We start from the raw sequence: 27,017 nt of genomic DNA on the forward strand, positions 1-27,017 counted from the left end.
GTACAATAAAGGTGTTTTCTTGAATACGGGATCCTGCCTTTTTGCATCCTTCTTTTGCACTTCCCTGGTGGACTCAGGGAAGACAAAAGCAAGGGGGGGGTGGGTTCTGCTGGAGCTCATTGGGACAAGCCCAGCTCGAGGCATGGGGGCTTTGGAGGCAGAGTGATTTACACCTCCCTCAGCCTTTAAATCCCAGCTTGGGCTCCCCAGGAGCCTCCAGCACTGCTGACAGCTTTCCTTGCCATGGAAATGAAAACCAGACTGGGGGGGGAAACATCCTCCTTCCCTCCAGCTGTCACCGAGGGTGAGAGGAGCGGAGAGGGGTCGGATCTGCCTTCATGAGCTGCTGCCACTCACTGCTGGCTGGGGGGAATGCCAGACCCCCTTTCATAGGAGCAGGGGGTGAAAAGGGCAGCGTGGAGCTGCATGGCAAGGGGTAACCGCATCCGTGGGGCCCGAGGGGGGACTTTCCCATGCACACACGCTCCCAGCCCTGCAGCAGAGCCCCATGCTGTCACACTGGCTTGGCTGCTGCCCGGCCGTGTCCTCTTTCTGTCTGCTCCCCGGCCTCCTGCTTCTCTCTCAGGCTTCTATAAATAACTGTAAAAGTCTTTCCGAGGTCTGGAGGCCAGCAAACAACGCCAGAGGAACAGCACGTTTCTGGTCACGGTGCTGAGCGTGTTAGCCACGGCTCTTAACAGAAATCGGACCTTTCCTGACCAAATCCCACTTGTTACCATTGGCTGTGAGCTTTGGTGGCTGCCAGGAGGGGCCAGGACTTGGCTATGCAGGGTTTGCAGAAGTGCCCGGCCATAAGATGTATGGGGCTCCTGCAGGGGGCAAAGGGTGTCCCATCGCTTTACTTGGCCACAAAGGGTTAATGAGTTATGCAAAGAGTGGGAGAAGAGTCTGATTTGGAAGTGGAAGGTGCAGGAGCCTTTGGCAGATGTTCTGTTCTTAGCAGGCCCTTCCCCAGCTGTGGGATTGGTGCTATGGGATGTGCTGCTCTTGCACCCACCAGCACAAGGTGGATGCAGACAGAGTCCAACAACCCCAACGTGTCCCTGTGGCGTGGTCCAAACATCCCCACTAGCAAAACATCCTCTCCCGGTCTTAAAACCCCACGTCAAAGAATCCATCATAATCTGGGAGGTGTTCCAGCACGGAATGAACCTTCCCATTAAAAACACACATGCTGTTTTGGGCTTAAATTACCTTCCTTTTCTCAGCATCAGCCTTTGCTGCTGCTCTGCTGGGTTGTCTGTGACCCTGCAGGGACAAAAGCTGCTCCCTGCAAACCCCTCACTGCCAAAGGGGGGTCCTTCTTCACCCACCGAGGCAGCACTGTCCCTATTAACTCCATCCATACCAATGCAAGCCAACAGCCACAACTCAAGACTCTCCTTGCAGAACTCTCAGATGTGAGTCCTCCACGTGCTTTGTGTTTGCTTCATAGCGCTACTGAGTCTCCCCATTTGCTGTGACCATCCAGCCTGGCTGTTTCAATCAACAGGACAGGAACATTCATTCTACATCCACCTTTCACCTCATCATTAGCAACCCCGTGTCGTCACCATCTCTTTCCGCATCCCCTCCAGTGCCCATTGACTCCCAGTAGGGAAAATACACCCAGGGCATTTCTATAGCCCTATCCCATGCAGCGAGCTGGGCTCAGCCCTGGGACCCAGCCCCTCCCCACACGTCCCAGCCCCACACGGGGAGGAGGAGGAGGAGAAGCAGCCGGTGAGAGCCCTGGGCCAAAAGTCTGTTTGCTGCCGGCTCACACCCACAAGTCACTGCCGACAGACGGAAGCGGGGCATGGCTGCGTGACACACGCTTTGCTTTTGCTCCCAGTGCTCCCAGTGCTCTTGGGTTGCAGGAATGGGGAACATCGCTTGCGTCCCGCAGTCGCCCGGGGGGTTCCGGCACTCCTTCAGGAGGAAACCTTCGTTAAAGAAAGAGTGAGTAACGAGTGCTTTGATTGGGAATGGGCTCCGTGCTAAAGATCTGTTTGGGAATCCCAAAGAGCAATGGGAGGTTTATGGGGCTTTGAGTTGTGTGCCACGGCAGCTGCAAGAGCCTGGGGTGGGATCACAGTGCTGTGCCGGAGGGTTGCAGCCTCACTGCCCTGAGGAACAGAGTGATTTATTTCATTGGAGTTGGGAAAGATCGCCTCCCCACTATGGGGCACAGAGCTGAGCGCTCAGCATTCCTTTGTTTTGTGTTTTATTTGTGCTGCCACAACCCTAACCATAACCATAACCATAACCATAGCCTTAACGCTAACCCTGACCCTCACCCTAGCCATAACCTTAATGGTAACCCTAACCCTAACCATGACCTTACCAGTAACCCTAACCCTAACCATAACCTTACCAGTAACCCTAACCCTTACCCTAACCCTAACCTTACCAGTAACAATAACCCTAATCCTAACCATAACCTTACCAGTAACCCTAATCCTAACCATAACCCCAATGGTAACCCTAACCCCAGCCATAATCCCAATGGTAACCTTAACTAAACCTAACCCTAAGCCTCACCCTAACCCAGCATACCCATCCCGCCCATCCCTAACCCTTTAGAAGGAAAACCCCAAACCCTGGCACTCAGCCTGACCCCTGCTGTGCCTTTAAGGGAAGCAAACAGCCCTGAAACCCCCCCCCCCCCCAGGGCGTTGCTACACTCGGGTACTGCAGCCCCAAATGGGGCTCCTTGTGTGCTGTACCAGAGGGGGTCTGCAGGGGGTGGAAGGGAAGAGAGGAAAACCACCAAGACCCCATAACACCCAGCTCTGTGTGTGTGGGTGTGCATGTGTGTGCACATGCAACTCTGCCCCGAGGGTCTCAGGGTTGGGCTGGAGGCGGCACATTGCAATAGTTCATCATTGCCCTGTGCTGCTCCCAGGCTCAGCTGGGAACATTTGGTGATGTGAAGAAATGGAAAATAAAAACAAAGAAACACCGACAGGTGCAGCACGAAACCCGCTGCAATCATCCCAGACAGTTATCAGCCCGGCGCTGAGCTGGGATGATTAGAAAGCCCACAGCAAACTGCTCACAGAGCTTTCCAAGTTCCCTGTTTCAGAGCAGAACTCTTCATCAACTCAAATCTGTGCCATTTCTCCCTTTGGCCCCATAGGCAAAATGGCAAGAAAAAGCTGCCCAGCTTCTTTGGCATAGACGGAGATGGGGAAAGGGATACAACGACAGACAAAATCCTGCAGTACATCCCTGGGAAGGCAAGTACCAGCACATCCTGCCCCACAGGCTGCATTCCCACCCATCCCAGGGCCAAAGGTGCACCAGGCTCTGCAGCAGGGCAGCTCAGGGGTGAGCTCTATGTTTGGGGGTCCCTGCTGGGGGGGTAAGGACACGCTGTATCTCTCTATGTGTGTGATTCAGGGGGAGTGCACTGCGGTGGGAACATCATCATCACTCTCAGCTCTTTGTTTCTGGGTAGGAAGGGAAAATGCAAGCGAACACTCAAAGGTAGGATGATTCATTCCCACGCTGGAATGAGACGGAGCAGGCAGTGTATTAGCAATGAGAGCTGGGAAGATAATCAGGAAGGGCAGGTCTGCCCCGGGCACGTAGCAGCCCTGTGGCTATATGGCTGCATCCCAGCACTGCTTGGGGAACACAGCACTGTGTTTGCCCAGCACCTCGGGGTGGTCTAGGGCTGTGGATTGGGGCAGCACTGAGTGCATGCTGTTGTATGGCAGTCGGGTCATGTGAATGTGGAGGAAGGGGGAAACTGAGGCATAGTGTGATGGACATCCTGCATGGAACTCAGCAGCACCCGTGGTGGGACATCTCCATCTGGGAGGTGATGGATTCAGCCCAACTGTGTGCACAGTGCATCCCCCAATCCCTGCTCCCACCCCATCAGGGATAGCATCCTAGTACAGCTCCCACACCCCACCCTTCCCTTTGCTTCCCACCCTACCCAGCCACAGCAAATCCTTAGAGGAAGGATATGCCCGGAGCAGCACAGCTCTGGTTTTGGGTGCTGTGTGAGCAGCAGTTCTCAAAGCCGCAGGGCTGATCCCTTCCTGCAGGGTGATTCAGTGGGGGCTGTGGGGTACGGGCAGGTTAATCAGCAACCGGCTCTACCTGTGGGATGAGCAGAGGGGATGTGGGGAGGCCAAGGAGGTGTCGGGGTTGGCACCGCTTGCCAAGCCCCAGGAGAAAGCTGCTTGCCTGGGATCTGTGCTGCTTGCAGCCGGTGTGGTGCACAAATGGGAGAGAAAAACACAGAGAGCTCCACCTGGTAAAAAATTGACCTGAGTTGTCCCACTTCTTCCTGCCTGACCACAATACCTGATGGGAGCTGATAAGACCGCTGGCGCTTGGAAGCCCTTCTCAATTACATCTTTCTCAAGAGAGAAAAATCCCATTCCCTCCCTTTGCCCACTGGCTATGCAGGGTCACAGCCTCTCCCCTTCCCCCTCCGGCCCTGACCCTGGGCTGCAGCTGGAAACACAGAGCTGGCTCCGGGCTTCTCCAAAGGCAAATGGTGATGGTGTGTGAGGGGAAAAAAAACTGAGTCACCCGGCCCTGTGGGTGCTGCGGTTTGAGCCTGGGAAGCACAGAAACAGTCATTAATTGCCTCCGGTGAGAGCATCACCAGGCAGCCTGCAGCTCCCCACGGCTCTGGTGTATGTGCATGGCATTGCATGGAGCTGGGAGGGAGACTATAGCAGCGAAGGGCTAAGCTTAGCACCTGGAGGAGATTTCAGAGCTCTTTGTGGGTGCAGAAGTAGTTCAGCTCTGCAGGTACGAGGGTCCCGTGAGCTGCTGAGCACCAGGGATGGCTGGGGTTGGTGCCATTCCACAGGGGTGACTCATGGGGGCCCACAGGGGTGAACTGTGCTGCTGGCTCTGCATTCATCACGGGGTGCAGCAGCTGTCTCTGTGCTGTCCCCCGGCTCCCTGCTGCGTGCCTGGAAACGCTGCTTCAACATGTCACCATCACAGCCCTCCTGCCTCGACATGGGAGGAAATATCCCATGTAAATGGGTAAAAAAGGTCCCTCTGGGTTGCTTGCAGTCTGGTTCAGGGTGAGCTCGTGGCTTCCATCCTCTCTTCTGCTTGGCAATGAGTATCTCTATGTGCAATACCCCATGGGCTGTGGGCAGTGGAGTGCAATAGGGGCGTGGGGTTGTGCCATTGCACAAGGAAGGAATTTCCATTGAAGCAGAGCTCAGGAAACAAGGGAAACCCCTGTCCTGGAAGGCAAACTGCATTGTCTTACATTGTCTTAGCCTTGCTTGGTCCTTGTCCCAGTCAAATGGGTCAGGATGGCAGGAGGTTGGAGTTGGGAAACCCTAAATGTGCTTCTGCGCATTCCCTTTCCCACCCCATTTCCAGCTCATGTCTCCCCCAGTTCACACATCCCCAGCTGAGCCCAAAGCTGATTCCAGCACAGAGACCCCAAATCCAGAGCAGATGTGGAAGAAGTTCTGTGCTGGGGACACCTCTTCCATCCATCCCACATCCCACCTCTGACTTGTTTATCTTTGGTACAGAGCATTCAGAACCAGGAAAACCAGAAGGAAAACCTGGACCAGAGGTTCCCCAGCCTGTTCAAGAAGGGACGGAGGAAAACAGTCGTCAGGAACCTGGGGAAAATCATCTACTACTCCAAGGTCAAATTCAAGTTCCAGCACTGCCAGGTAATTTATAGGCTGACCCTGCAGGGTTGGGATGGGGGGAGCAATGCTGGGCAATGGGACCTACAGCTGTGGCAGATGTTTGTCAGAAACCCCAAACGTGTTTCCTGCAGGAGGTCAATGACTGCTACCTGGAGCTCTTCCAGTCTCACCTCTATTTCCAGTCCATGGGCTCCAATGGGCTCACCTACCAGGTAGGGAACTTCATGATCCTTGAGGTCCCTTCCAACCCATGTTGTTCTGTCATAGGGCACCTCCAAGGGGCAGCGTGGCCAAACTGGGGGCACTGGGTGGGATGGACAGGTTGGGATGGGCTTCCACCACCAACCTTTGGTGATGCTGGTTCATTATAGGCTATTCTGCACACGCAGCCAAAAAATCACAGCCAAACCGGCCCTGAATGCATTCTCCCTCTGCAGGAGTAACAACAACGGAGCGTGGCTGCTTTGTGGATGCTGGGGAAACTCATCCCTTTTAGAAATGATTTATTGTCTTCTAGGTCACTTGATGTTAATGCAATATGACAATGCGTTCTCTTGACTCACGCAGCAAGCCAGCCGTCAGACACACAGCAGAATGCAAACACCATCACCAATCCCCCGCCTGCTTTATAAACAGCCCCTTGGATTATTAATCCTAAAGGAATTAGAAAGGAATTAATGTGCCAGCAGCGGCCCCTTGACATTACAGCAATTAGCATCTTTCACAGCCCCTGTTCCAAGAGCCTGAGATGGGAGCACATGCTTGTCATCGTTCCTGTGCCTTGTTAGAGCAGTGTGTGAAGGGCTGGGATATGGGAACAGCAGCAGCTCAGTTCTGCTTTGTGCTGTTCCCATATTCTCATGTTTGGTTTTGCTGAGGCTACTCCAAGATCTGGCTGCAGCACTGGGATGGAAGGCCCAGATGTTTCCAGCTGTTGGCTGCCCAACCTATGGGATAAGGGCATTCCTTGTGGGCTGCCCCCCATAATGACAACGTCTCCTTCCCACACAGGGCCTGCTGCCTTTGAAAGAGCTGCATGTGTGCGAGGTGGAGAGCAGGAGGAGCGTGGGGCAGGAGGAGCAGCACGCCTTCCGCATCACAGGTCTGTGCCTTATGGTTTGAGAGGGTGTGTGAACCACAGCTGCCCCACGGTGACAAAGGGGGAAACAACACTATGGGGAGAGGAGGCAGGGAACTGATGCTCTGCATCCTTAGCTGGCAGGGATGCCCAAGGCTGCAGGCAGGGAACTCTGTGTGGGGACTCCCCTATCAGCTCTGCTGCCTTGAAGAGTTTGTAGGCTTTCCATGCACTCACCTTGCTTATACAAGGGATAATGAGCTGTCTGCAGCTTGGCCAGAGGCTTCTTTGCTGAGTTACAGCAGCCCCATGGCCCCAGGGGTGGTAGTTAGAGCCTGGAGTGCACAGAAATAGGGAGGGAATGCTGGAAAGATGCAGAGCCAAGGAAGAGAAAGCCATGCCATGGCCATGCAAAGATAGCAAAAAGAAGATGCTGATGATGTTGCTATGCCTTGGGTTTATGGTCCAGCTGCTGGTGCTGGTTGGACTGTGAGCACCCCAGCTTGGCTCATACAAGTGGCTCTGTGGCTTGGAGATTGCCCAGAGCCTTCCTGCAGAAAGAGGAAGGACGTGGCTACGGGACAGAGCACGAGGTTGGCACAGGTTGCTCAGCACAGCTGTCTCATTGCTGCTGCTCTGCAGGGCCTGGGAAAACACCCATAGCCACCCAAGTTCCTGGGTAATGCTATTAGCACCTAACCGCCCTACTGATCTCTTTATCCCCATTGCAAAGATGAGGAAACCAAGGCAGGGAAGAGGGGCCTGCAGGAGGTATCAGTGTGTTTCTAACAAGCCAGAGGTGTTTCAAAGTCTTAATTACCTGATCATCATAACTAACACAGGTCTCATGAGATGAAAGGCTCCAGAAAGGGCAAAGTACCATGTTTATCCCATGCGCTCACTTATCTGACTCCTTCCAAACCCCACAAATCCCCATCTCACCGAGCATGCTCGAGTTTGTTATAACCTGAGATCACTGGTCAATTATTAATCCCAACATCCATCCCGCAGCCTGCCAGACTTGATTAACGTCATCAGAGTGTCTCTGCAGTGACTAGCAGGGGGTGGGTGGCTTCACTTGCGCTGCAGCTTGTCTGGCACAGGTGCAGCTATAAATACATACATTGGGAAGTGGTCTATACATTTACAGCCGAAGCAAAGCACTGTGGTGCCTTTTGATGCTGCACAGCTCCAGCACATCTTGTCCCTCCAACACCCAGGTCCATTGCTGAACCCTCTCATTGTGTTCTGCCCCACGGAGACGGAGCTGAAGCAGTGGCTCTATCACTTGGAGAAGCAGATCCATCTGAATGGAGGGAGCCTGAGCTTGCCCTTCATTGCTCAGGTTGGTTCTTGGGGCTGGGATGCATGGGCTCAGAGCTGGGTGGATGCTGTGCTCTGCAGCACGCTGCTTCCCCATCACCTCTTGCAGCCCCTTGGGGAAATTCTCAGCCAATATCCAGAGCTTGCTGAGCATTTCAAAGGGGAGGGCACATCTCTGCTTTGGTCCGTCCTTAGGATGACTGGAAGCAGAGCTCGGTGGGGAAGGAGGAGCTGCGATGGTCAGTGCAGAACATGCCTGTCCAGGAATGGAGGGGAACCCAGAGGGAATCCCTTGGTGACGTCCTCTGTGTTTCCAAAGTGAAGCTTCAGCATCTGCCTTTCCAGGTAGGACCACGGTGGGGTCCCTGAAGAGCCCTTCAATGCACATCATGGTGCTCATCCCCACTCTGCTGGCCCAGTAATAGTGCCTGGGGATGGAGCACCTGCGCCATTCTGGGGCTCAGCACTGTTCTTTTCCTTCCCTAGGAGCAGCACGAGCGCCTGCTGGTGCTGTACCCCTCCACGCTGGTGATCGTGTCTGAAGAGCACAACGGCCTCTACTTTAAGGTACATTCATCCTCCAGCATCTCCCTTTTCTCTCCCCAGCCCTCAGCACAGCTTTGGCTCTTTGTTCCTTCCACCTGGTTCCCCTCCTCCTCTTGGCAAAGGCTCTGCCTCCCTCGCCAGCTGGCAGGTGAGCAGCAGCGGGGTGTTGCAAGTCCTCTTCCCATGAGAAACACCTTGCCCTCCTACAAAGCCCCACGGGGAAGGAGCTGGCTGCTGAGCACCGCAATGCAGGGAGGAGGTGAAAGCCAGCAGCATGCATGGCATGGGGGCTGCACCTGTATCACTTGCAGTGCGAACAGCCCTGCAAGCCAGCATCTCAGGCATCACTCCACTGGCTGTCAAGAAGCCATGTGCACTCCGAGGCTGTTTTCTTGTGTTTGAGCAGAGAAAAAAGCAGCGCAGTGCCCAACCGATGGGTACACATTGCCAGGATGCTATGTCACCACATCCATGCCATGCCCTGGGGCATGCAGGCTGCTTTTAATTGGACTGGGAAGAGCTGCGTGGAGCATCCATGGGCTGGAGCAGGGCCATGCACCATGAGAGCTCTCCCTGAGCACCCGCCTGGGTGTTTCCCTGTGCCACACCTCAAGCTGAGCTTGTTTTTGGGAGCACCTTGTTGGCAGCTCTTGGGAAGAGGACACTGTACGAGGGGGCCCTGGGTTGGGCTCCTGGATGAACTCATCTCTTTTGAAACCTTAAACTGGATTTGTCTTCCCCATCCTCACTGTGTTGCCTTCCCACGGTTGCGGGGCTGCGGGGGATTCCCCATGAACCGGCTCTTCCACGGGCATGCTGGGGCACAGCAGCCTTCTCCCAGCACTTCTGCAAACCCTCGGAGCTCTCCCATTGATATGAAAAGAGCTTGGCCCTCCTGCTTGCTGGTTTTAGGGGTTGCAATGCCCAGGAGGGCTGTTTGCAAGGGATGCTCTGTGCCTGCTCCATGCCATCCCCACCCATGCATGACAGCACCAAAGTCCATTTCTTACAGCAGCAAAGGGGGAAACTGAGTCACGGAACACTGCATTCATTTTTCCACCCAAGGTCAGCATTGCTTGGACCATAAATCACTTTCCTACGCAGGAGAAATACTGCAGGAGTTTGTCATCACTCCCTCAGCACCAACCCACCTCCACGGCTGTGCAATGATTGCATTGCACTCAACACCGGGGACGAGTTGGGGACAGAGTGCTTCAGCCTCTTGCCATATGTGCCATCAGAGTGGCGGCCACAAGTGTGCCCTACAGCTCAGGGCTCACGTTTCAGCTGCTGGCACCCGTGGGGCTCAGCCCTGTCTTTGTGAGGCTTTGCAGGGTATGGAGGGGAGATTCCTAGCTGCCAGGCTGGAAATCCCAGCCAACAGGTCAGCTTTTATGGGGACAATGCTTGTGCAGTGTTCTGGAGACATCAGCTGCTCAAAGGTGGGAAAACATTGCTGAGAGGGCTGGAAAAGAGACAGGGATTTTGTTCTTTCCCCAACAGGGCGAGCTGCCACTCAATGCCATCCAGGTGTTGTTTGAAGAGAATGAGAAAACCTCGTTTTTAATAGAAGGTGCACATTTGGGGCTGTGCTGGCAGCAAGCTGGGTTTGGGCTCCTCTTGTCTTGTGGTGGTATAGGGACCTGGTGCCTGGGGATGGGGATGGGGTGTCAGGATGGGGTATGGAGATGAGGTAAGGGGATGGAGATGGGGTGTGAGGATGGGGTATGAGGTTGGCGTATGGGGTATGGAGATAAGGGATGGGGATGGGGTGTGAGGATGGGGAATGGGGATGAGGTATGGGGTATGGAGATGAAGGATGGGGATTGGGGATGGAGATGGGGTATGGAGATGAGGGATGGAGATGGGGTGTGAGGATGGAGAATAGGGATGGGGAATGGGGATGGGTTATGGAGATGAGGGATGGGGATGGGGCATGGAGATGATGTATGGGAATGCCCATGGGTTCCTTTGGGAAGCACCATGGGCTGCAGCCCGGCCCCAGCATCAGCCCCGCGTGATGCTGTCTCGCAGGCCGGCTGATCAACTCCATCCGCGTCATCTGCCGCAGCTATGAGGATTACCAGGAGTGGCTCTACTGCCTCAAAACAGCTCAGTTTCGAAATGCTGACTCCTCCCTGTCCGGATCAGAGAGTTTCTCAGGATCAAAGCTGCCACACCTCAGCCAGGTAACAACTGTTGCGGGTTTGCATGGATACCAATATAAATCCCGTGGGTATGGGGATGCTGCAAGAGCCCAGGCTGAGATGGAACATGAAGCTTTAGCCCCATCCATAGAGATCTCAGCCCTAGTGAGCTCCATCTGTAGCATGCTCAGCCCTAGGGTTCTCTATCCATGGGATGCTCAGCCCTATGGAGCTTCATCTGTAGGTTGCTCAGCCCTACAGAGCAGCACATGTCAGTGCAGGGTGTCGGGATGCTCAGGTTGCCTTGATGTGATTCTCTTCTTTTCCCCTGCAGTTTGCTGGCAGTGGGAGAGGCTCGTTGGCCTCTGATGGCCGCACCAACTCCTGGGCATCTGGAGGGAAAGGGACCAACACTCTGACACACCTGTCCCAGCACAGCGGTTCACTGCACGATGCTCAGTCCTTCATGCTGCTGGAGGAGCCACACAGCCCCGGCTACTCCCAACCTCTCCACGTGAGTGAAACCCATGCCCAAATCATGGGAAATTAGTGGGGAGGGAGCAGGTGGAGAACTCAGGAGAGGTGGTGAATGTGCATTGCTTACACATGGGCCCAGGCTGATGGATAAGAGCTAACTTTGCCTTTTTGCAGTGCCTGCCCCACACCAACTGGCCGAGCACCGCGGTGCCTGCGCAGGAGCTGCGGAGGGGCAGCAGCACCAAGAAGCCCAAAGGCAGATGTGGTCCAGGCACACAGGATGTGGAGCAGGCACCGTGCAGCCTCCTCCCCCAGCACCCCATCCTACCTGCCCTGTACAGCGAGCCATACTGCACCTATAGCACACCACGTCGCCCCACAGACCCCCCAGCACAGCTGGAACTGAGCAACGTAAGGGTTTTCTCCTGTCCAATTCCTTCTGTTTTCCTCACTGTGATGCCTGTGGGAATAGCAGCCCTGACTGCTGCTTAGGGAAGCAATCTGACTTAGGTGTGGGGGGTGATGGGCATCACCTTTGCCATTTGCTCTGTTTAGGTCCTGCAGTGCCAGAAGATCACGCAGCCCCTGCCTGGCAGGCACTGGATGGAGGTGCTTGGGGCACAGAGACACCCCCAGTCTCCTTCTGATGCTCCATACCTTGCCAACGTGAGTTTGTCAGAGCAGCCCTGGGGCAGGGAGCAGCTCTGCAGTGATGTTCTGTAGGCACCCAGGATGGGGGGCTGGGGGTTTGATTTGCCTCTCTCAAGGCTGGAGCCCATTGTATGGGTGGAATGGGGATGGCATTGATGCATCTCCTCCTTTCCAGGTGTCATCTCTGCCAGAGGAGCATCTGGGCCCTTTGCTGCAACCACCAGGTGAGGCTCATGGGTGCTGCTGGGTGCTCCATCTCCATCCGCATCCCCATTGGTGTCTTTGGAGCAGGGCTGAAGGAGTGAAGGGACCCATGTGTGCCCTTCCCTCCTCCTTGCTGACCGCAAGCAGCTGAACCAGGCTGCTTTGGAGGAGCTCTTAGGGCTGTGCTGTCTCCCTGCAGATGATAGCATCGATGCCTACGATGTGCCGGAGGGCGGCTGCCTGCACCGTGACTCCGCTGTATACCACGACTACGCTGAGCTGCACAGCTTCCAGAGTGAGCTCAGCTATGACAACCTGTGGGACGCCGAGGGCAGGGAGCCAGACAGCCCAGCACCCTTCTATGAGGTGTGAGCAGAGAGCTCACCGGGCACAGGATGGCCCATGGGCTCTGTTCTTCCACCACGGTGGGTGTGGGAAGCAAAGGGATCCGCAGCAATCCCTGGGAGCAGTGTTAAGGACATCCCAGAATGGTGCCCTGCAGGGGGAGGGTGGGAGGGTACATCCTCCTTCCATCCCTCAGTGTCTATGGGGACCTGGGGAGATCAGGGCACAAACAACAGGGGACAGAGTCTGGGTGCTATCACTCTGCAGCCTCTTGGCCATATCCGTCAGCACATACGAGGTCAGCAGCAAACCCAAACGTGTGTGGTATTCCTTTAACCTGAGGCTCCAAATTCTTAACCTTTGTCCCCTCCAAAGGCTGCAAACCAAACATAGCAATGAAATCTCCGTTTCAGTGCACGCAAAGAAACCCAGCAGCAATTTTTGTACTTGAATGTCTACGTATTACATCGTACTTACCTGTATTTTCCAGAAGGTATCCAGCAAAGTTTACATGCGAGGTTTGAGTGGATTTGATGTATTTAATGTGTACATGTGGCTGAGTTGGGGATGTATTTAATGTTGAAGCTGTGGATGAGGCTCGCTGCTGCAGTGTGTGTGTGTTGGGTTGGGTCTTCTGCTGTCGTTGTATCGTTCCGGGTTTACCTTCTTTGTTGGGAAGCTGTGTACTAATAACCCAAAGGATCTATTTATTCAGAATGGAATGGTACTGTGAGCCCTACAATTACAGCACACCTTCCTTTGGCAGCCGTTGTTCTCTCTTTGCCATCCCTTTGCCTTCACTTTCCATCTCCACATCCTGGGGGTCTCCAGAAGGGGCTTCCCAATTCACCCCATGCAGCAAGGTGCATGGCCTCGCTGGCAGCACTGCACCCCACAGCAGGGTTAAATTGCATCCCTGGTGCATGGCTGCAGTGTTGGGTCCTGGGCTTCATCTCAAATATCCCCTTCTGGCATTACTCTCATATATCAGGAGGTGGCAATAGCAGCCCGGTCCCACCGTGCTGTCCCATCTCCCAGCTCTCCCTCTAAAGCCATCAAGCTGGCAATGACGCAGCCCTGACCTAGCAGAAATGTCCACAGGAAGCTTTGCTCTCATCTCATGACACGAGAGGTGACTGAAATATAAAAGGAGCTGCCGTGGCCAAGCAGATTGCAGCATAGAGCCGTTGCCACCCTGGAACACAGGGCGCATGCAAGCCAGCACACCTGCCTGACTTTTTCAAGGAGGTGACAGCCATGGGAGCTGCATGCTCCAGGATGAACCCAAAAGGTTGTTTTATATTGTGGTGGTGGGGCTGGGATGCTGAGCTGCTGGTTGCTCCCTCTGGGCTTGCATCGTGGGTTGACCTGGCTGCTATGAGAGGTGAGTGCTGGAAAGCCCATGCTCTAAAGGAGCATGTCATGCAGACACGGGAATGCACGCAAGGTATTAAAGGAGAAAGATCTTTATTGGAAGCTTCCAGCATATTTCGCCTGTTCTCTTCCTCCATGCAACTCCTCATACCCAACATACAGCTCCTACACAGTCCACACAGAGCCAGTATCTCTCCCTCAACACGTTCTGCTATGTATCCCACTGCATAACTGCATGCTCTCTGCCCTGCACTTACAGTCTTCGGTGCAACCCATGCATGGAGCTCTGTATTGCAAAGGAAGAGCAGAACCTCTTCTTGTCCCTTATTGCCTCAGACTGCTCCTATAAACCTCCTAGGCAGACCCACATGGGATTTTGGGGCAGATTTCCCCAGTACCTTTGTGGATCTGGTCCCTAAGTGCCTACACAACCCCTTGTTTCTGCTGTTTGCAGACTTGCGAGTGTAGAAAGCCCTCATGAATAATGCTCTTGGGTGACCAGAGACAGAACCGCTTTGTTTTTGCCACCCACCCCTTGGGATCTCACCCCTTCCTCCCCCACAAGGTCACACTCTCACCCTCCTCCTCCTCACACTCCATGTCCCCAGGACAGGAGCAACATGGAACAAACAGGGCTGGCAGCCACAACCAGAGCCAAATATGAGCTCCCCGTGCCCTCTCCGACACGCTCCCATCCTTGCCAGGGCTCTCCCCAGCGCTCAGCCCCAATCCCTTTTGTAGAACATGAAGCACTTTTTCTGTTCATTCTTTTTGCTCTCCATCTCGATGTTTTGCCAGTGGGTGACCCCCATGGGGAGGTCGGATGCCAATCCTGCTCCTAGCAGGTGGCATAAATACGCAAGAAGTGTGCAAAGAAAGAACGGAGCTGGCCCACACCAGGCTCCTCTCCTGTCCAATGCAGGTACAAACCGCCTACCGTGTTGTCACCGGAAGGATCCTGCTCCCCGTGACATCCTGTCCCCTTTGGGGATGGCTCCTGAGAAGTCTCAGTGCTGGGCTCTGGGCTCCTCATGATGCCCAAGAACAAGGTGCCCGTCCTCAGTTGTCCTTGGGAACGTGCTGTGCTGGGGTTAGGTGTGGGGCCGTCCTTCCCTGACCTGCCGTCTGAAGTAGCGGATGGCAGACAGAGTGCCAAAGCTTGCCAGGAACACTGGAAAAGAGCCCGACATATTCCCATGGTGAGGCTGGGAGCTTCTTGAAACCTAGAGAGCATTCACCCAACTTGGAAGACATGGGACCCCCGTTATATATCCCCATATCATGGGGCTGTTCCCAATGCATTCCATCCTGTGCTGCCAACACCTTGGAGACCACATTTGGACCTCTAGTTTGGACACATGGGTCACAGATCCACCAGATGGCTGTTTGAAGGGAAAGATTGCACAGTCTTCACTTGCGTGCTGAGAAGTGAAAGGACTGAGCACCGTGGTGGTGATGGATTGAGCACATTGGTGGGGAGTTATTGAGCACCGTGTTGGTGTTGGACTGAACACCAAGCTGTTGTTGGATTGAGCACCATGATGGTGTTGGATTGAACACCAAGCTGGTGTTGGATTGAGCACCATGATGGTGTTGGATTGAGCAACATGATGGTGTTGGATTGAGCACCAAGATGGTGTTGGATTAAGCATCAAGATGGTGTTGGATTGAGCACCACAATGGTGTTGGATTGAACACCATGTTGGTGTTGGATAAAATACCATGTTGGTGTAGGATTGAGCACCAAGATAGTGTTGGATTGAGCACCAAGATAGTGTTGGATTGAGCACCACGATGGTGTTGGATTGAACATGGTGATGGTGTTGGATTGAGCACTGTGACAGTGTTGGACTGAGCACCATGATGGTGTTGGACTGAGCACCATGATGGTATTGGATTGATCACAGTAGATCCACACAAGGCGTGGATGCCAGGATGGTGGTGGTGGTTGCATCTGGCATGGTTTATAAGCTCTTATATATGAGATACTGGAAAGAAGCCCCCTTGGAGGAAGCTGCATCTTTTGAGTTAGCTCTCCTGATATCTCAAAGCCAGTGGCTTTAACTTGGTGCCTACACAGAGCCAGGAGTTTTTGTAACCTCAGGCCCCCATCCCACCATATCATTCTATGGACTATCTGCAGACATCCTGATCCCAGCCAAAAGCAGATAATACCCAAAACTCAGAATGAGAAAATGGAGATGTACAAATGGATGCAAGCTCTTCACTGAACACCCAGCAAAAGCTTTCGGTTTGGCTCATAGCAGAGATCAGATTGTCTCATGAGTGCTCAAGAAAAGCACCTTGCACGCTGCTTTATGCAATCCCGTGGCACGAGGCCCACTGTGCCCACGTCTGTCCCTGGTACTAAGAAGGCAAGGAAGAGCCAGCCAAGAGCTCCTTGTGATCGTGGTGTGGAGCTGCTTTAGCTAAGCATGCTATTCTCAGCCTGGGTGTCAGCTTCCTGGTGACCTTCGTGGGGAACATTTCTCCCAGCAACCTGGGGCCACCTTGATGCCATCTTGGTGCTGCCTCAATGCCACCTTGGTGCCAACCAGCTCTGCAAAGGCTGTTCTGGGATAAAACTGGGGTACAGAGCTACTTTCAAGGCAGCAGATGCTGTTCATAGGGAAGGACCCTCAGCAACGTGTCAGGATGGACATTCCTATAGGAGATGATAGAAGGCACCTTTGGAACAGCAAGAAAACAGCTTCATCTTCCCACCAGCACATTTCGGTGATGGCATCCCTGCCTTCATCCCTTCACACTCCATCCTCCCCCAAACCCACACACCACACACCAGTTTTCCAAGCATCTGGAGCCTGCAGGTCAGAGGTCTTCACAGCCCAGGAAGCAAAGGCACAGAAGACGAGGCACATGTCCTTGTGGGTCAGCGCCAGTGGGACCTCAGGTCTACCTGCAGGAAGGGGAGCAAGCTCAGGATGCAGCCCCAAAATCAGTTCTTTTTGCTCCCGCCTCATCAGGCTCCAGCTCAGAAGCCATTGCCATATCCCAGGGCCCTTTGGTGCAGAAGGATTTGGCTATTTTCCCTCCCATCCCCTCACCAGGAACTCGTGTGTGTTGTTCTGCAGGATGGCACAACCGCGGGGACAACTAACCCAGCTAGGAGAGGGGTTGGGGCCAGCACACAGCCTGCTGCATGCATGCAAACTGCACACCCTGCTGAATGCATGCACAGCTCACACCCCACTGCACGCACACACAGCGCACACCTTGCTGCATGCATGCACAATGCAAAACCAGCAATGCACAGAGCTCAGCAAACTCCATGCAGAGCCAGCTGTGGGCTCCATCTGCTTTACCTCTCAGTGCAAGGGCCATGTCCAAAGCTGGTGGGTGCTCAGGACCCCCTCCTAGTGGCACCAAGGCAAGGTGGGACCCTCTCCGTGCCATTGATGGGGAGGAGGGCACTTGGGTTGTGCCGCACGGCTTTGGCCTCTGCAGGATGGACATCAGAGCCCCCACGGCTTTCCTCACCTCAGAGGCTGTCGAGGAGAAGAGGAATCCCCTCCAGCCCCCCCTGTGCTGGGGTCCATCGGGGAAGAAGTGTTCATACAGCTCAGGCACTGTGGCAGCCACAGGCTCTTTGGCTGCAGACGCATTGCGATTCTCCTTTTGCAGCTCAGCCTGGTGAAAGCCAAAGTATTCCTTCCTCTTCCTCTGCTTACCCATGGCTTTTTTCCTACTTCCTTCAGCTTCATTGAAAAAATACTCATACAGTTCAGGCAAGGATATTTCTCTTTCCAAAGGTGTTTTCTCTCCCTCCGCTATGTTCTCTGCTGCTTCTTCTTCCCCCTGGGAGTCGCAGAACAAATAGTCGTACATCTCAGGCCACGTCACACCCAGAGTGTCTGCCCCAGGAGAGCCCCCAACTGTGAATGCTGGGGAGCCCATCTCCTTTGGGGGGCTGGCTGTGAACTCCCCACAGCCCCCAGCAGCAGCAGCCACGCTTTGGGGACCGAGAGTCTTCCCCTCCTGGCACAGCTCACCCATCACAGTGACAACCACTGGCACAGCATCTGGTGTAGTGACAACAACTGGTGGGGTGACAACCAATGGCATGGCATTCGGTGCAGTGACCACCACTGGTACAGTGCCCCCTGTGCCCCCCACCTGCCTGGCCAGCTTGGTGGCTCTTGCCTTCCCTGGTGACTGTGCCCCTGACTCCTTTGCCTTCAGCTTTGGGGACACGCTGGGGGGCACATCCACCAGCACTGCATCAGGGCTGTTCGTCGGCTGTTTGCCCTCTGCAGCCTCTTCACTGCTCAGCCTCATGGGTACCGCTTTGGCTGCCTTCTCCTTCCCTTTGCCCTTCCTTGAGGTCAGTGGGGAGGACGAGGGGGCCCTGCTGGGTGCTGTGCTGCCCTGCGCCGGGTTCCCTGATGGCTCCTTGTCCCCAGGGGTCACCTCGGTGCCACCAGCTCCACGTTGCTTGCGGCTCTTCCTCGCTGATGTTGGCACTTTGGGTCTCACCACCTCCTGGACGCTGGGCTGGCTGGCTGCTTTCTCCCCAAGCTCTGCAGCAGGCTCTGCAGCAGGGTGCTCATGGTGGGGTCCTGGCATCTCAGCATGGCTTTTCCATGCAGTAGCCTCCTGGGTACCTCCCTGTACCACTGCTGGGTTCCCACAGGGCTGCTCCATACTGACATTCTCTCCTTGGGCACAGGGTGCAGCAGGGTGCCCAGCATGCTCCGTGGCTCTGCTGCCAGCAGCTCCTTCTCCCAATGCTGCATCCTGCCCTGCACTGCCCTCAGCTACAGGAGGACAGGGAGGCTGCCTGCCCTGCACGCTGGGCATGGCAGCAAGCAGCGGGCAGACAGGCTGCTTGTCTCCACGTAGAATGGATGAGCACGGATCTACTTCGTCCTCTCCGCACAGCCCACGTGGGGAGCAGCTTGCCTTGCCAAGCCCTGGCTCAGTGCCTGCCCTGGTGCTGCACAGAGCAGGCACACTGTCCCCTTGCTCAATGTCACTCAGGCACTGCTCCTCTGCTGTGGCCAGGGCAGCCGGCTCTTGGTTGCATTCCTCCACTGCCCGCAAGAACTCAGCCCAGTCGCGGTCGTTCAGTTGGATGCTGTACTCGAAGTTATCCATGCCTGCAGCAGCACAGCAAGGGGAGGGGGATGGAGAGAGCAGGGAGTGAGGAGGGAGCAAGGCATCACCAGCAGAACATGCCCCCTAGCCATCAGCCCTGCTCATTTTGGGGCTGGAATCAGCAGGATCTCATCCCACGAGGATGGCTTGTGGCAGACCCCACAGGTGGTGCTGAGCTGGGTATGGCCATGGCCACTTCATTCAGGGCTGCTCTGGGTATTCCCTCTGCACAGCACCACGATATTGCATCTCTCCTTCTCTTTTCCCCCAACCTGTACAAGAAACAGAGGGCTGAGGCTCTTTCCTGCTGCCCAGCACCATGCAGGAGGGAGCATGCAGTGCAGCCCACGCAGAGAGGTTTGCAGCCTTTTGGGGGTGGGAGATGCAACAGAGCCCAGAACCAGCAGGGGGGGGACCCGGCAGCAAGAAGAGAAGCAGAGAGCCCACAACACAGCATCCTACCTGTGCCACAGCCCCAGTTGGTGACAGAGCCATTCAGGGAGCCGGGCAGGAAAATCCTCCCAGCACAACATGATGCCGTACCCTTGATGGGGGCAGAGAACTTCAGCTCTGCTCCATTCACTGCTAAAAATAGTCCCCGTGTCACCTGAGCTGAGGGGAGGGCTGCTCCTTATTTAGAAGCTGCTGGGGCAGAGGAGAGAGGTGGCGGGCGGCACGTCGCTGCCCTGTGCTCTATGGGGTCCATGGCACTGTAGCCCCATGGGATGGCATCGCAGCCTCATGGAATGGGTACCAGGGTATCACAGCCCCATGGGATGGCCTATAGATGGGGCACGGAGAGCATCATAAATTGCACACAGAGGAACTGAGCGGCCACGGGACGGCAACCAGAACCAGAAATAGCCCCGTTAGCTAGAAATAGCTGGGAACTGCTACCCTGCCCCAGCTTGCAGCCCTGTCCTGCAGGGAGGAAGCTCCCCTGCGTGGCTGCCGTCACGCACTGCACGGCCACGCGGCGGCAAGCGGCCCTGCGCATCCTACAAGCTGACGCATGCGGGTTGCGGGCCATTGGGAACACGGGGAAGGGAAGAAGGTTGCTGCCTGGCCGACCTATCTGCCTCCTGATCCGGCTGCACCCTGCCCCCCTCCTTCCCCCTTTGCTCCCCGCACGTGCCTGCAGACGCAGAAGGGAAACCAGCCGGCTTCCTCCCCTTGGCTGCGCCCGCTTCCTTCCCTTTGAGCCCTCCACCCCGCCTCGCAGACCGCAGCGGGGAACATGAAAGCTGCAGGCGCAGCAGGACGGAACCGGAGCCAGCAGCGGGGTTGTTAGTGGTGTCACATCGACAACCCGACACCAAACCCAACAGGAACTGCACACACCCCGGCCCGTGGGACACGAGCACAGCTCAGAGCGAGAGGCATCCAAGTGTTTATTATGCTGGCCCGGGGTGAAGCCCACGCACCGTCCTCGGGGGAGCTGTACATCTGCAGGCTCTTCCCTGCCTTCCTCTGCTCTGACCCTAAAGGCACAGTGTGCTGTAGGGTGATGCACCCCGTGCTGCTCATGGGATGCTCCGGTACCTCCATCTGTTGCCCTCTCCCATCCCCACGCATTGCTGCTTGGGCACTCAGGACATGATATAAATAACGGATGTCGCCCTGTAATTAGAGATGGGACTGAAATAACGCAGCAGATGAGGCCCCTCTCCACCCGACGGCACAGGATGGAGCGTGGGAGGAGCCAGGAGCAAGGGCATAGAGCTCAGGGAAACTGAGGATCCTCTTTTGTGCCAAGGGTTTCTTTGGGCTGAACCCACTCCAGGGACAGTGCAATGTGGGTTGGGTCACAAAGAAGCTCTCCTTGCCTTGATCCAGACCTGTCACAGTGTGTCTGCACAGAGGGAGGGATGGGTTTGCAAGAAACAAGATAGCCAATTATAAGAAGCATAATGGAAAGAGAAAGCCATCTCCAGATCCAGGAAGGGGTTAACCTTGCACTGAAACTCCAGGCTCAGTGCCGCAACCACCAGGCTGGTTCTGCTGGTTTGGGGCAGGTGAAGCTGAGAATCATCACCCCCAAACCATAGAGGTCGGCATTGTTTTTCCCTAACCCCCCTTTGTGTGTGTTTGTCTGCATGGAACTCTGTCCCCAGGCTCTATTAACATCCCAACCCATGCTTCCCAGTGGGCTCACTCAAAGGTCAGTGCCTTGGCTGCTGAGAAACCCAGCCTGAGCCTGGCTGACACCCCGCCAAGCTCTCCCAAAGCCTCACATCCTGGCCTGAGTTTCGGGTTGCTCATCCAAGTCTTGCTGGGTTTCAGGTTTCCTTGCAAGCGTTGGCTGCTCTCGGTGAGCAGCAGCCCTGGGACACAGCTCCGTGCTGTCAGGATGGGTCCCTGTGCCAAAAAGGGGATGTCAGCTGCACCCACGTGGAGCTACAGAAGGCTATGGGGCCACCACGGGGTTATGGTGTAAAGCTGCATTGCTGCGGTGTGATGCAGTCACACACAGTGTGGTTTGTGGTAGCAATGACTGGGGACCAGCATCCACCACCAGGTGACAGGTGTCACCCAACAGCCACCACTCTGCAGCGTGCTCTGAGATGCCTCCAAGCCCTTCCCTAGCAGCCAAAGTCCTGCTCTCTTTTTCCTTTTCATGTCCCCATGAGTTTGCTGGGTTGAAGCTTCAGCTCATAGACATCCAGATCTCACTGCCAGCAGGATCGGTGCTTCACCTGCGGAAACCATTTCCCTGCCATTTCCACTAGGTGTCACTTCCAGCCAGAAAGTCAGCTCTTCCCATAGATTTTTCACCTCCTGGTGCACAAGGTTATGCCAACTCTAAATAGGGCCGGCAATGTGACAGGAGGTTGGGTTGGAGACTTCTTGGGTTGGGATGTTATTGGATTAGGATGTTGTTGGGTTGGAATGGGGTTGCGTTGCAATACTGTTGGGTTGTGATGGGGTTGGATTGGGATGGGACTGTGTTGGAATGGGATTGGTTTGGGACGGTGTTGGGTTACGATGGGATGGGATTGGGTTGAGATGGGCTTGGGCTGTAATACTGTTGGGTTTTGATAGGGTTGGGTTGGGATAGAATTGTGCTGGGATGGGGTTGGATGGGGATAGAGTTGCGTTGGGATGAGGTTGGATTGGGATGGGGTTGTGTTGGGACGGGGTTGGATGGGGATAGAGTTGCACTGAGATGAGGTTGGATTGGGATGGGGTTGTGTTGGGATAGAGTTGGATGGGGATAGAGTTGCATTGGGATGAGGTTGGATTGGGATGGGGTTGTGTTGGGACGGGGTTGAATGGGGATAGAGTTGCATTGGGATGAGGTTGGATTGGGATGGGGTTGTGTTGGGACGGGGTTGTGTTGGGATGCTGTAGGGTTGGGATGGAGTTGAGCAGGTTAGGGACAAACATCAGTACTTGGAGAGAACTGGAGAACTGCAATGAGGTGCTTGGACTGTACTGATCCCCAAAGCCTGGACAATTCAAATGTCACTAACACAGAGTACGTGGTCATCCCAGTGCTACCAATAACCCCAGTGCCACCATTGCCACCAGCTGCCATGCTCCTGGCTGAGCACCCCTGGGCCATGCAGAGAGCAGGAAGCGGGAGGCAGCAGGAGCTGTGATGCTCCAACACTGCTCACATCCTGGTTCTGGTGGCACCATCAGAAATGAGAACCCATCTGCCTCCCAGCAGGGCAAACAAACCCACCTCCCTCTATCAGACCATTGTCTTTGGAGGAAATGTTATTGTTTCCAGCACAGCCCTTCCATAGCAGAGAGCTCTCCCATCTTCCTGTCTCCCTGCTCACATCTGGGAATCCTATTTCAAGCACACATTCTTTTTTTCCTCCAATTCTTCATGAAAGTAAAATATTTCTTCTTCCCCCCTTTCCCTTGCAAGGGGGGGTGGATGTGCAGCTTGCACTTGGATTTGCATACCAGTTGGGCTTGGGCTGGGTGTTCTAAATGACTGAGGACCTTTGCATGCTGCAAAAGTCCTCGTGGTTCCTTGAGCAGAACTTAAGGCACCCCTGGATGCAATGGCTCTGCATGTTGGGATGGTGGCCACCCCATAAAGAGCACAGCACAGTGCCATGCAGGGCTGGAGCTGCTGCAATAACCCCAGTAATAGCAATGCCAGCACAGACACATGGCGCTAATGGAAATCTGTGCTACCTGTCTGACTCATCTCTACCCATTGATTTAGCAGCTGAGACCGAACCAAAGAGACAATAACAACTGCAAAGCAGGAGCAGACAGCAGAATTACAGCTGGAAGGAGATGAAAGGGTTGGGAGGAGCACGCTCCATCCCTGATAGGACCTGGTTGCTCTGATCCCCGGCTGCAGGAGCGTGGCATTGCAACCCGGCTCTGCCCCATGGGATGTTGGGGAGGGGGGGGTCTGTGGCTGTGACTGCACTGAGGGGGCTGCCCACAGCTCGCCCACCTCTGCACGAGGCCATGGCTTAGAGAACCCAGCGTGGGAGCAGGGCTGCCCCACTCAGGCATCTTAACAAGAAGCAGCTGCTGGAGGCGGAGGGAGGGATTGCACAAGGAAAAAGCCCCACTGCATTAATTAAAGGTCACGGGGCCATTCCAGAGGCTTCCCAATTACCTTTGGAAGAGTGTTGCTAATGTGAGATAATGATGTCATACGGCCACTAATGAGGCAGGTTAACCAGGCCCTGCCGCCGCCTCCCCACTCCAGCACAGCCCCTCCCCTGCCTACCCCAAGTAAGGTGCCTCACCCCACTCCTAACGGGGAAGAAGGAAGAGGCCATGCCCCAATCTGGGGTTTAACACCCAGAAGAAGTCCCAGCAAGGCCCATTTCAGTGAAGTGCTCCTTGGGAGCAATGTCAACAGGATATTGTTCCGCCCTGACCCTGCTGCCCGCCTGGCTCCAACCAAATCCAACCCCATTAGCGCTCCTTAATGGAGCGTAATTGCAAGCTACAAATCCTCCTCCTGATGTGTGGAGCTCCCAGGGGGGGCTTTGGGGCACAAACCCACCTTGAGCACAACCCCATCCCCTCAAACCTGCCCTGAGCAAGGCACTGGGATGAAGGTTTTGGGGGAGCAATAAAGCTCCGCCGTTCCACCCTGCATCGACCCACGTGCAGGAGCTGCTCCTGCAAATGGGGGCTGGCTGATAAGCCGTAATAGCAGCCACCTCCGGAGAGCTGATAAGCATCCCCTGTCCCCAGCTCAAACCCACAAGCACACACAAAATAAGCCGAGGAGCTGCCAGCTGCAATTTATCAGTGACGGGAAGAGACAGCGCGCGGCTGGGAGCGAGGGAGAGCTTGCAGAGGTGGAAGGAGAGCTCCCGGGAAGGCAGAGCAGAGCAGCTCTGGGTTATTAATTATCTGCAGCGTTCATCCCTCCCACGTTCTGCAAGGAGGTGAAAAAAATAAAGGGGGGGGGGAAATGAAAGGAAATAAAAGTTGTCAGGGCAAAATGGAAATGGGAGGGTGGGAGACGGGGAGATGAAAAGGGGAACGGCGGGGAGAGGAGGAGCAGGGCTGTGCTGAGAGCTGCCACGCTGTGCCAGGGACCGGGAGAACACGGAGCTGCTGATAAGGAGCTGTTTGCCCATAGGGATCCCATGAATCTCCCAACCTGCTGCGGAGGCTGAAGGGTGGTGGTAGGGGAGGGGGGGGGTGTTTTCCCTTTGCTGGAGAGCTGACATCTGCTGTAGGAATCCTGCTCCCGTGGCTCCCCAAACGCTGGGTGGGATTTTTCCATGCGCTCTCGGGCTCAGCCTAAACCAACAAAATCCTCCCCAACCTGCAGGGGAGGAAGGGCTGGGAAGGGCTGGAGCAGTAATCCCTGACCTTTGCTAATCCGCAAGCAATCTCTACGCGCGAGCTGCTTGCTGCAGGAGACCGCGGGCTTTGCTCTCCCTGTGGGCAGCAGTTGGAACCTCAGCAGCTCGGAGCTGCCCTAGGGGGGCAGGGGGAGGTGATGGGGCCGTGGAATGAGCCCTGCAAGGCTGTGGGACCTTTGGAATGCTGCGATGTGCTGAGCTTGGAGCTGAGCCGAAGGGCAGCATCTCCCCCTCGCTCATTTCTTCCATGCTGAAATGAGGATAATGAGCCCGAGAGAGATGGGAGATGCAGCTCCAAAAACCAGCACTGTGTAGCAACTGAGGTTGTTAGCGCTGGTGGGAAAGTGCTGTGGGCTCCAAGCAAAATATGGATGTTGTGAGCAAGCTCCTTTCACTGCCGTTAGCATCAAGCTTCTCACCATAGACCCACAGCCCCATTTTGGGTCAAAGTTTTCTGGTCCCCAGTGTATCCCCTCAGCCACGATGCAAATCCAGCCTGTCACTCAGCCCCAGCCCTATGCAAAAACACCCATGTGGCAGCACACCAAGTATTTTCCAGCTAAAAAAGCACTGAAAGAGCTGCAGAGACGAGCAACACCTGCATGCAAACCCATCCTCAGCTCCCCACCTCCCTGCTCAGCTGCACTATAGGATACCCCCAGCTTGAGGTGCAAGGCCACAGGGCTGCTCTGAACCGTGCACTGGCATTGCTGCCTTGCAATGGGTGCTGCTGCCTTGTGGCGTGCTCACTTCAGTCCCATCCTACATGATGGGACCACCCAGCTCAACACGACCCCTCTGAAGTGCTGCAGCTTTGCACAGAGCAAAGCATGACTTTGCACAGAGCACAGCACCAACACGTGGGGCCTCCCCAATCCATAACCTCAAAGCACCAACGGGGAGGCAGGAGGGTGCTTGAGCTGTGCATCCTTCCCACCAGGTTGCCAATGTCACCTGGCAAAGCAGGGCCATCGGAAGACATTATCCTGCATGCTCCCCTCCTCCCTGTCTGGCACCGCCGGGCACTTGTGAATGTTGATCTCTGTTCAAGCTGAGTGTGAGTTGCTAATTGCTGCTGACACCAGCCTGGCTGGGGTATGTGTGCCCCCTCCCAAAGGCACAGGCATTGGGAGTTGCAACCCTGAGTGCATTGCATCTTCTTGGCACAAGCTTGGCATTGTATCTCTGCCATGTTGCAAAGCCTGCAGCGGCTTTGGCTGTGCTTTTCTCTGCACAGCTTCAATCTGAACCATCCCTGGGGAAGCTCCCCCCCCCCCTTCTGCCCCCACTAAAAGCCCTCCCCAGCTCTGAATGGAGCTGCCAAGGGCAGTGCTTGGTGTATGCAAGCAACACCCACAGTGTGAGGGTGGTCAGGCTGCCCCATTGTCTCCTTCAGAGACATTGTCCCCTGCCACAGTCCCAGGAGGGGACATGGGAGCAGCAACCGGGGGGGGGGGTGGGGAAGGGGACTCTGGTGCAATCCCATAAATGCTGGGATGAGATCCCAAAGCTCTGCCTCTGTACCCCGAGATTCTAAGAGGCTGCCTCCAGGATGGCACTGATGGGGGGCAGTTATTCATCGTCATTTAATGAGGATATTAAACTGTGGTGTTCAGCCCCTGGTCTGTGCATGGGATGAGTCTTTGGGGAGTAATTGCGCTGAGAAATGCTCACTCCCAGGGACAGACATGTGATGAATTAACTTTGGCAATACTTGCAAACCGTGTCATGCCAATCAGGCGGTGGAGATTGAAAAAGAGCTGAAGTGGAAAGGTGGGCAGAGCCGAGAGGCCTGGAGACAATTGGCAGAGACAGGGCAGGGGCGAAGGCAGGGTGAGCCCTCACTCCATCCCCACAACGTCTTTAGGGCTTAAGGCAAAGTGACAGCCAGGAACAATCTCAAACACCACTGCCCCGAGAAACCCCCAGGAGAGCCCCCAGCTCACAACGGGGTTGGTGGGGCTGGATACCAGGACCCCCAGCAGAACACCAGTTCGAATTGGATTGGCCAACCCCATCTGATGGATCCCCTTAGAGAGCAGCAGCAGCCCGTCCTTGCTGTTGATCTTGGCCACCGCGGGGGCTTGCAGTATTTTTCCAGCTGCAGACTTTGGGCTTTGCTTTCTTTTTCTCTCTTTTTTTTTTCCCCCCAAACCAGATCCGTATCAAACTGTGTTATTCTGCATTGCAAAGTGTAAACACGGTGTAACAACGGTGCAGAGGGAAACGGGGCAGAGCCAGCATGAGGCAGGGCTGTGGTGTGAACCCTGTGCTGCACCCATGAACTCCCCGA

At 55.2% G+C, this 27,017-nt stretch overlaps 2 protein-coding genes across 2 annotated transcripts; one reads left to right on the forward strand and one right to left on the reverse strand.

Moving 5' to 3' along the window:
- The first annotated feature begins 1,882 nt into the window (after positions 1-1,882).
- Positions 1,883-12,455, forward strand: PLEKHN1 (pleckstrin homology domain containing N1). The gene is made up of 15 exons (XM_072354599.1): positions 1,883-1,962; positions 3,143-3,242; positions 5,532-5,678; positions 5,789-5,869; positions 6,669-6,759; positions 7,956-8,080; positions 8,254-8,403; positions 8,545-8,625; positions 10,108-10,177; positions 10,639-10,793; positions 11,086-11,265; positions 11,403-11,639; positions 11,784-11,894; positions 12,055-12,103; positions 12,283-12,455. The coding sequence occupies exons 1-15, from the start codon at positions 1,883-1,885 to the stop codon at positions 12,453-12,455; spliced, it is 1,830 nt and encodes a 609-aa protein (XP_072210700.1).
- Positions 12,456-14,893: 2,438 nt separating this feature from the next.
- PERM1 (PPARGC1 and ESRR induced regulator, muscle 1) lies at positions 14,894-18,917 on the reverse strand. Its single transcript, XM_072354032.1, has 3 exons — positions 17,126-18,917; positions 16,603-16,719; positions 14,894-14,973 (listed from the first exon to the last, which is right to left on the reverse strand). Exons 1-3 carry the CDS (start codon positions 18,915-18,917, stop codon positions 14,894-14,896), a joined length of 1,989 nt encoding a protein of 662 aa, XP_072210133.1.
- Between the last annotated feature and the right edge of the window lie 8,100 nt (positions 18,918-27,017).

Source organism: Excalfactoria chinensis, chromosome 20, assembly GCF_039878825.1.
Source record: "Excalfactoria chinensis isolate bCotChi1 chromosome 20, bCotChi1.hap2, whole genome shotgun sequence".
NCBI classification, from domain to species: Eukaryota; Metazoa; Chordata; class Aves; order Galliformes; family Phasianidae; genus Excalfactoria; species Excalfactoria chinensis.

What these genes read in the sequence shown, in the direction of transcription:
- PLEKHN1 (XM_072354599.1), top strand. Translation starts at nt 1,883, where the DNA reads ATGGGGAACATCGCTTGCGTCCCGCAGTCGCCCGGGGGGTTCCGGCAC. An exon ending in ACAACGGCCTCTACTTTAAG is followed by an intron (nt 8,626 to 10,107) that starts GTACATTCATCC and finishes TTTCCCCAACAG; the next exon opens with GGCGAGCTGCCACTCAATGC. An exon ending in CACAGCTGGAACTGAGCAAC is followed by an intron (nt 11,640 to 11,783) that starts GTAAGGGTTTTC and finishes TGCTCTGTTTAG; the next exon opens with GTCCTGCAGTGCCAGAAGAT.
- PERM1 (XM_072354032.1), bottom strand. Translation starts at nt 18,917, where the DNA reads ATGGATAACTTCGAGTACAGCATCCAACTGAACGACCGCGACTGGGCT. An exon ending in CATGGCCCTTGCACTGAGAG is followed by an intron (nt 16,720 to 17,125) that starts GTAAAGCAGATG and finishes CCCTTCCTGCAG; the next exon opens with GTAGACCTGAGGTCCCACTG. An exon ending in TCCAGATGCTTGGAAAACTG is followed by an intron (nt 14,974 to 16,602) that starts GTGTGTGGTGTG and finishes GCTCTTTTCCAG; the next exon opens with TGTTCCTGGCAAGCTTTGGC.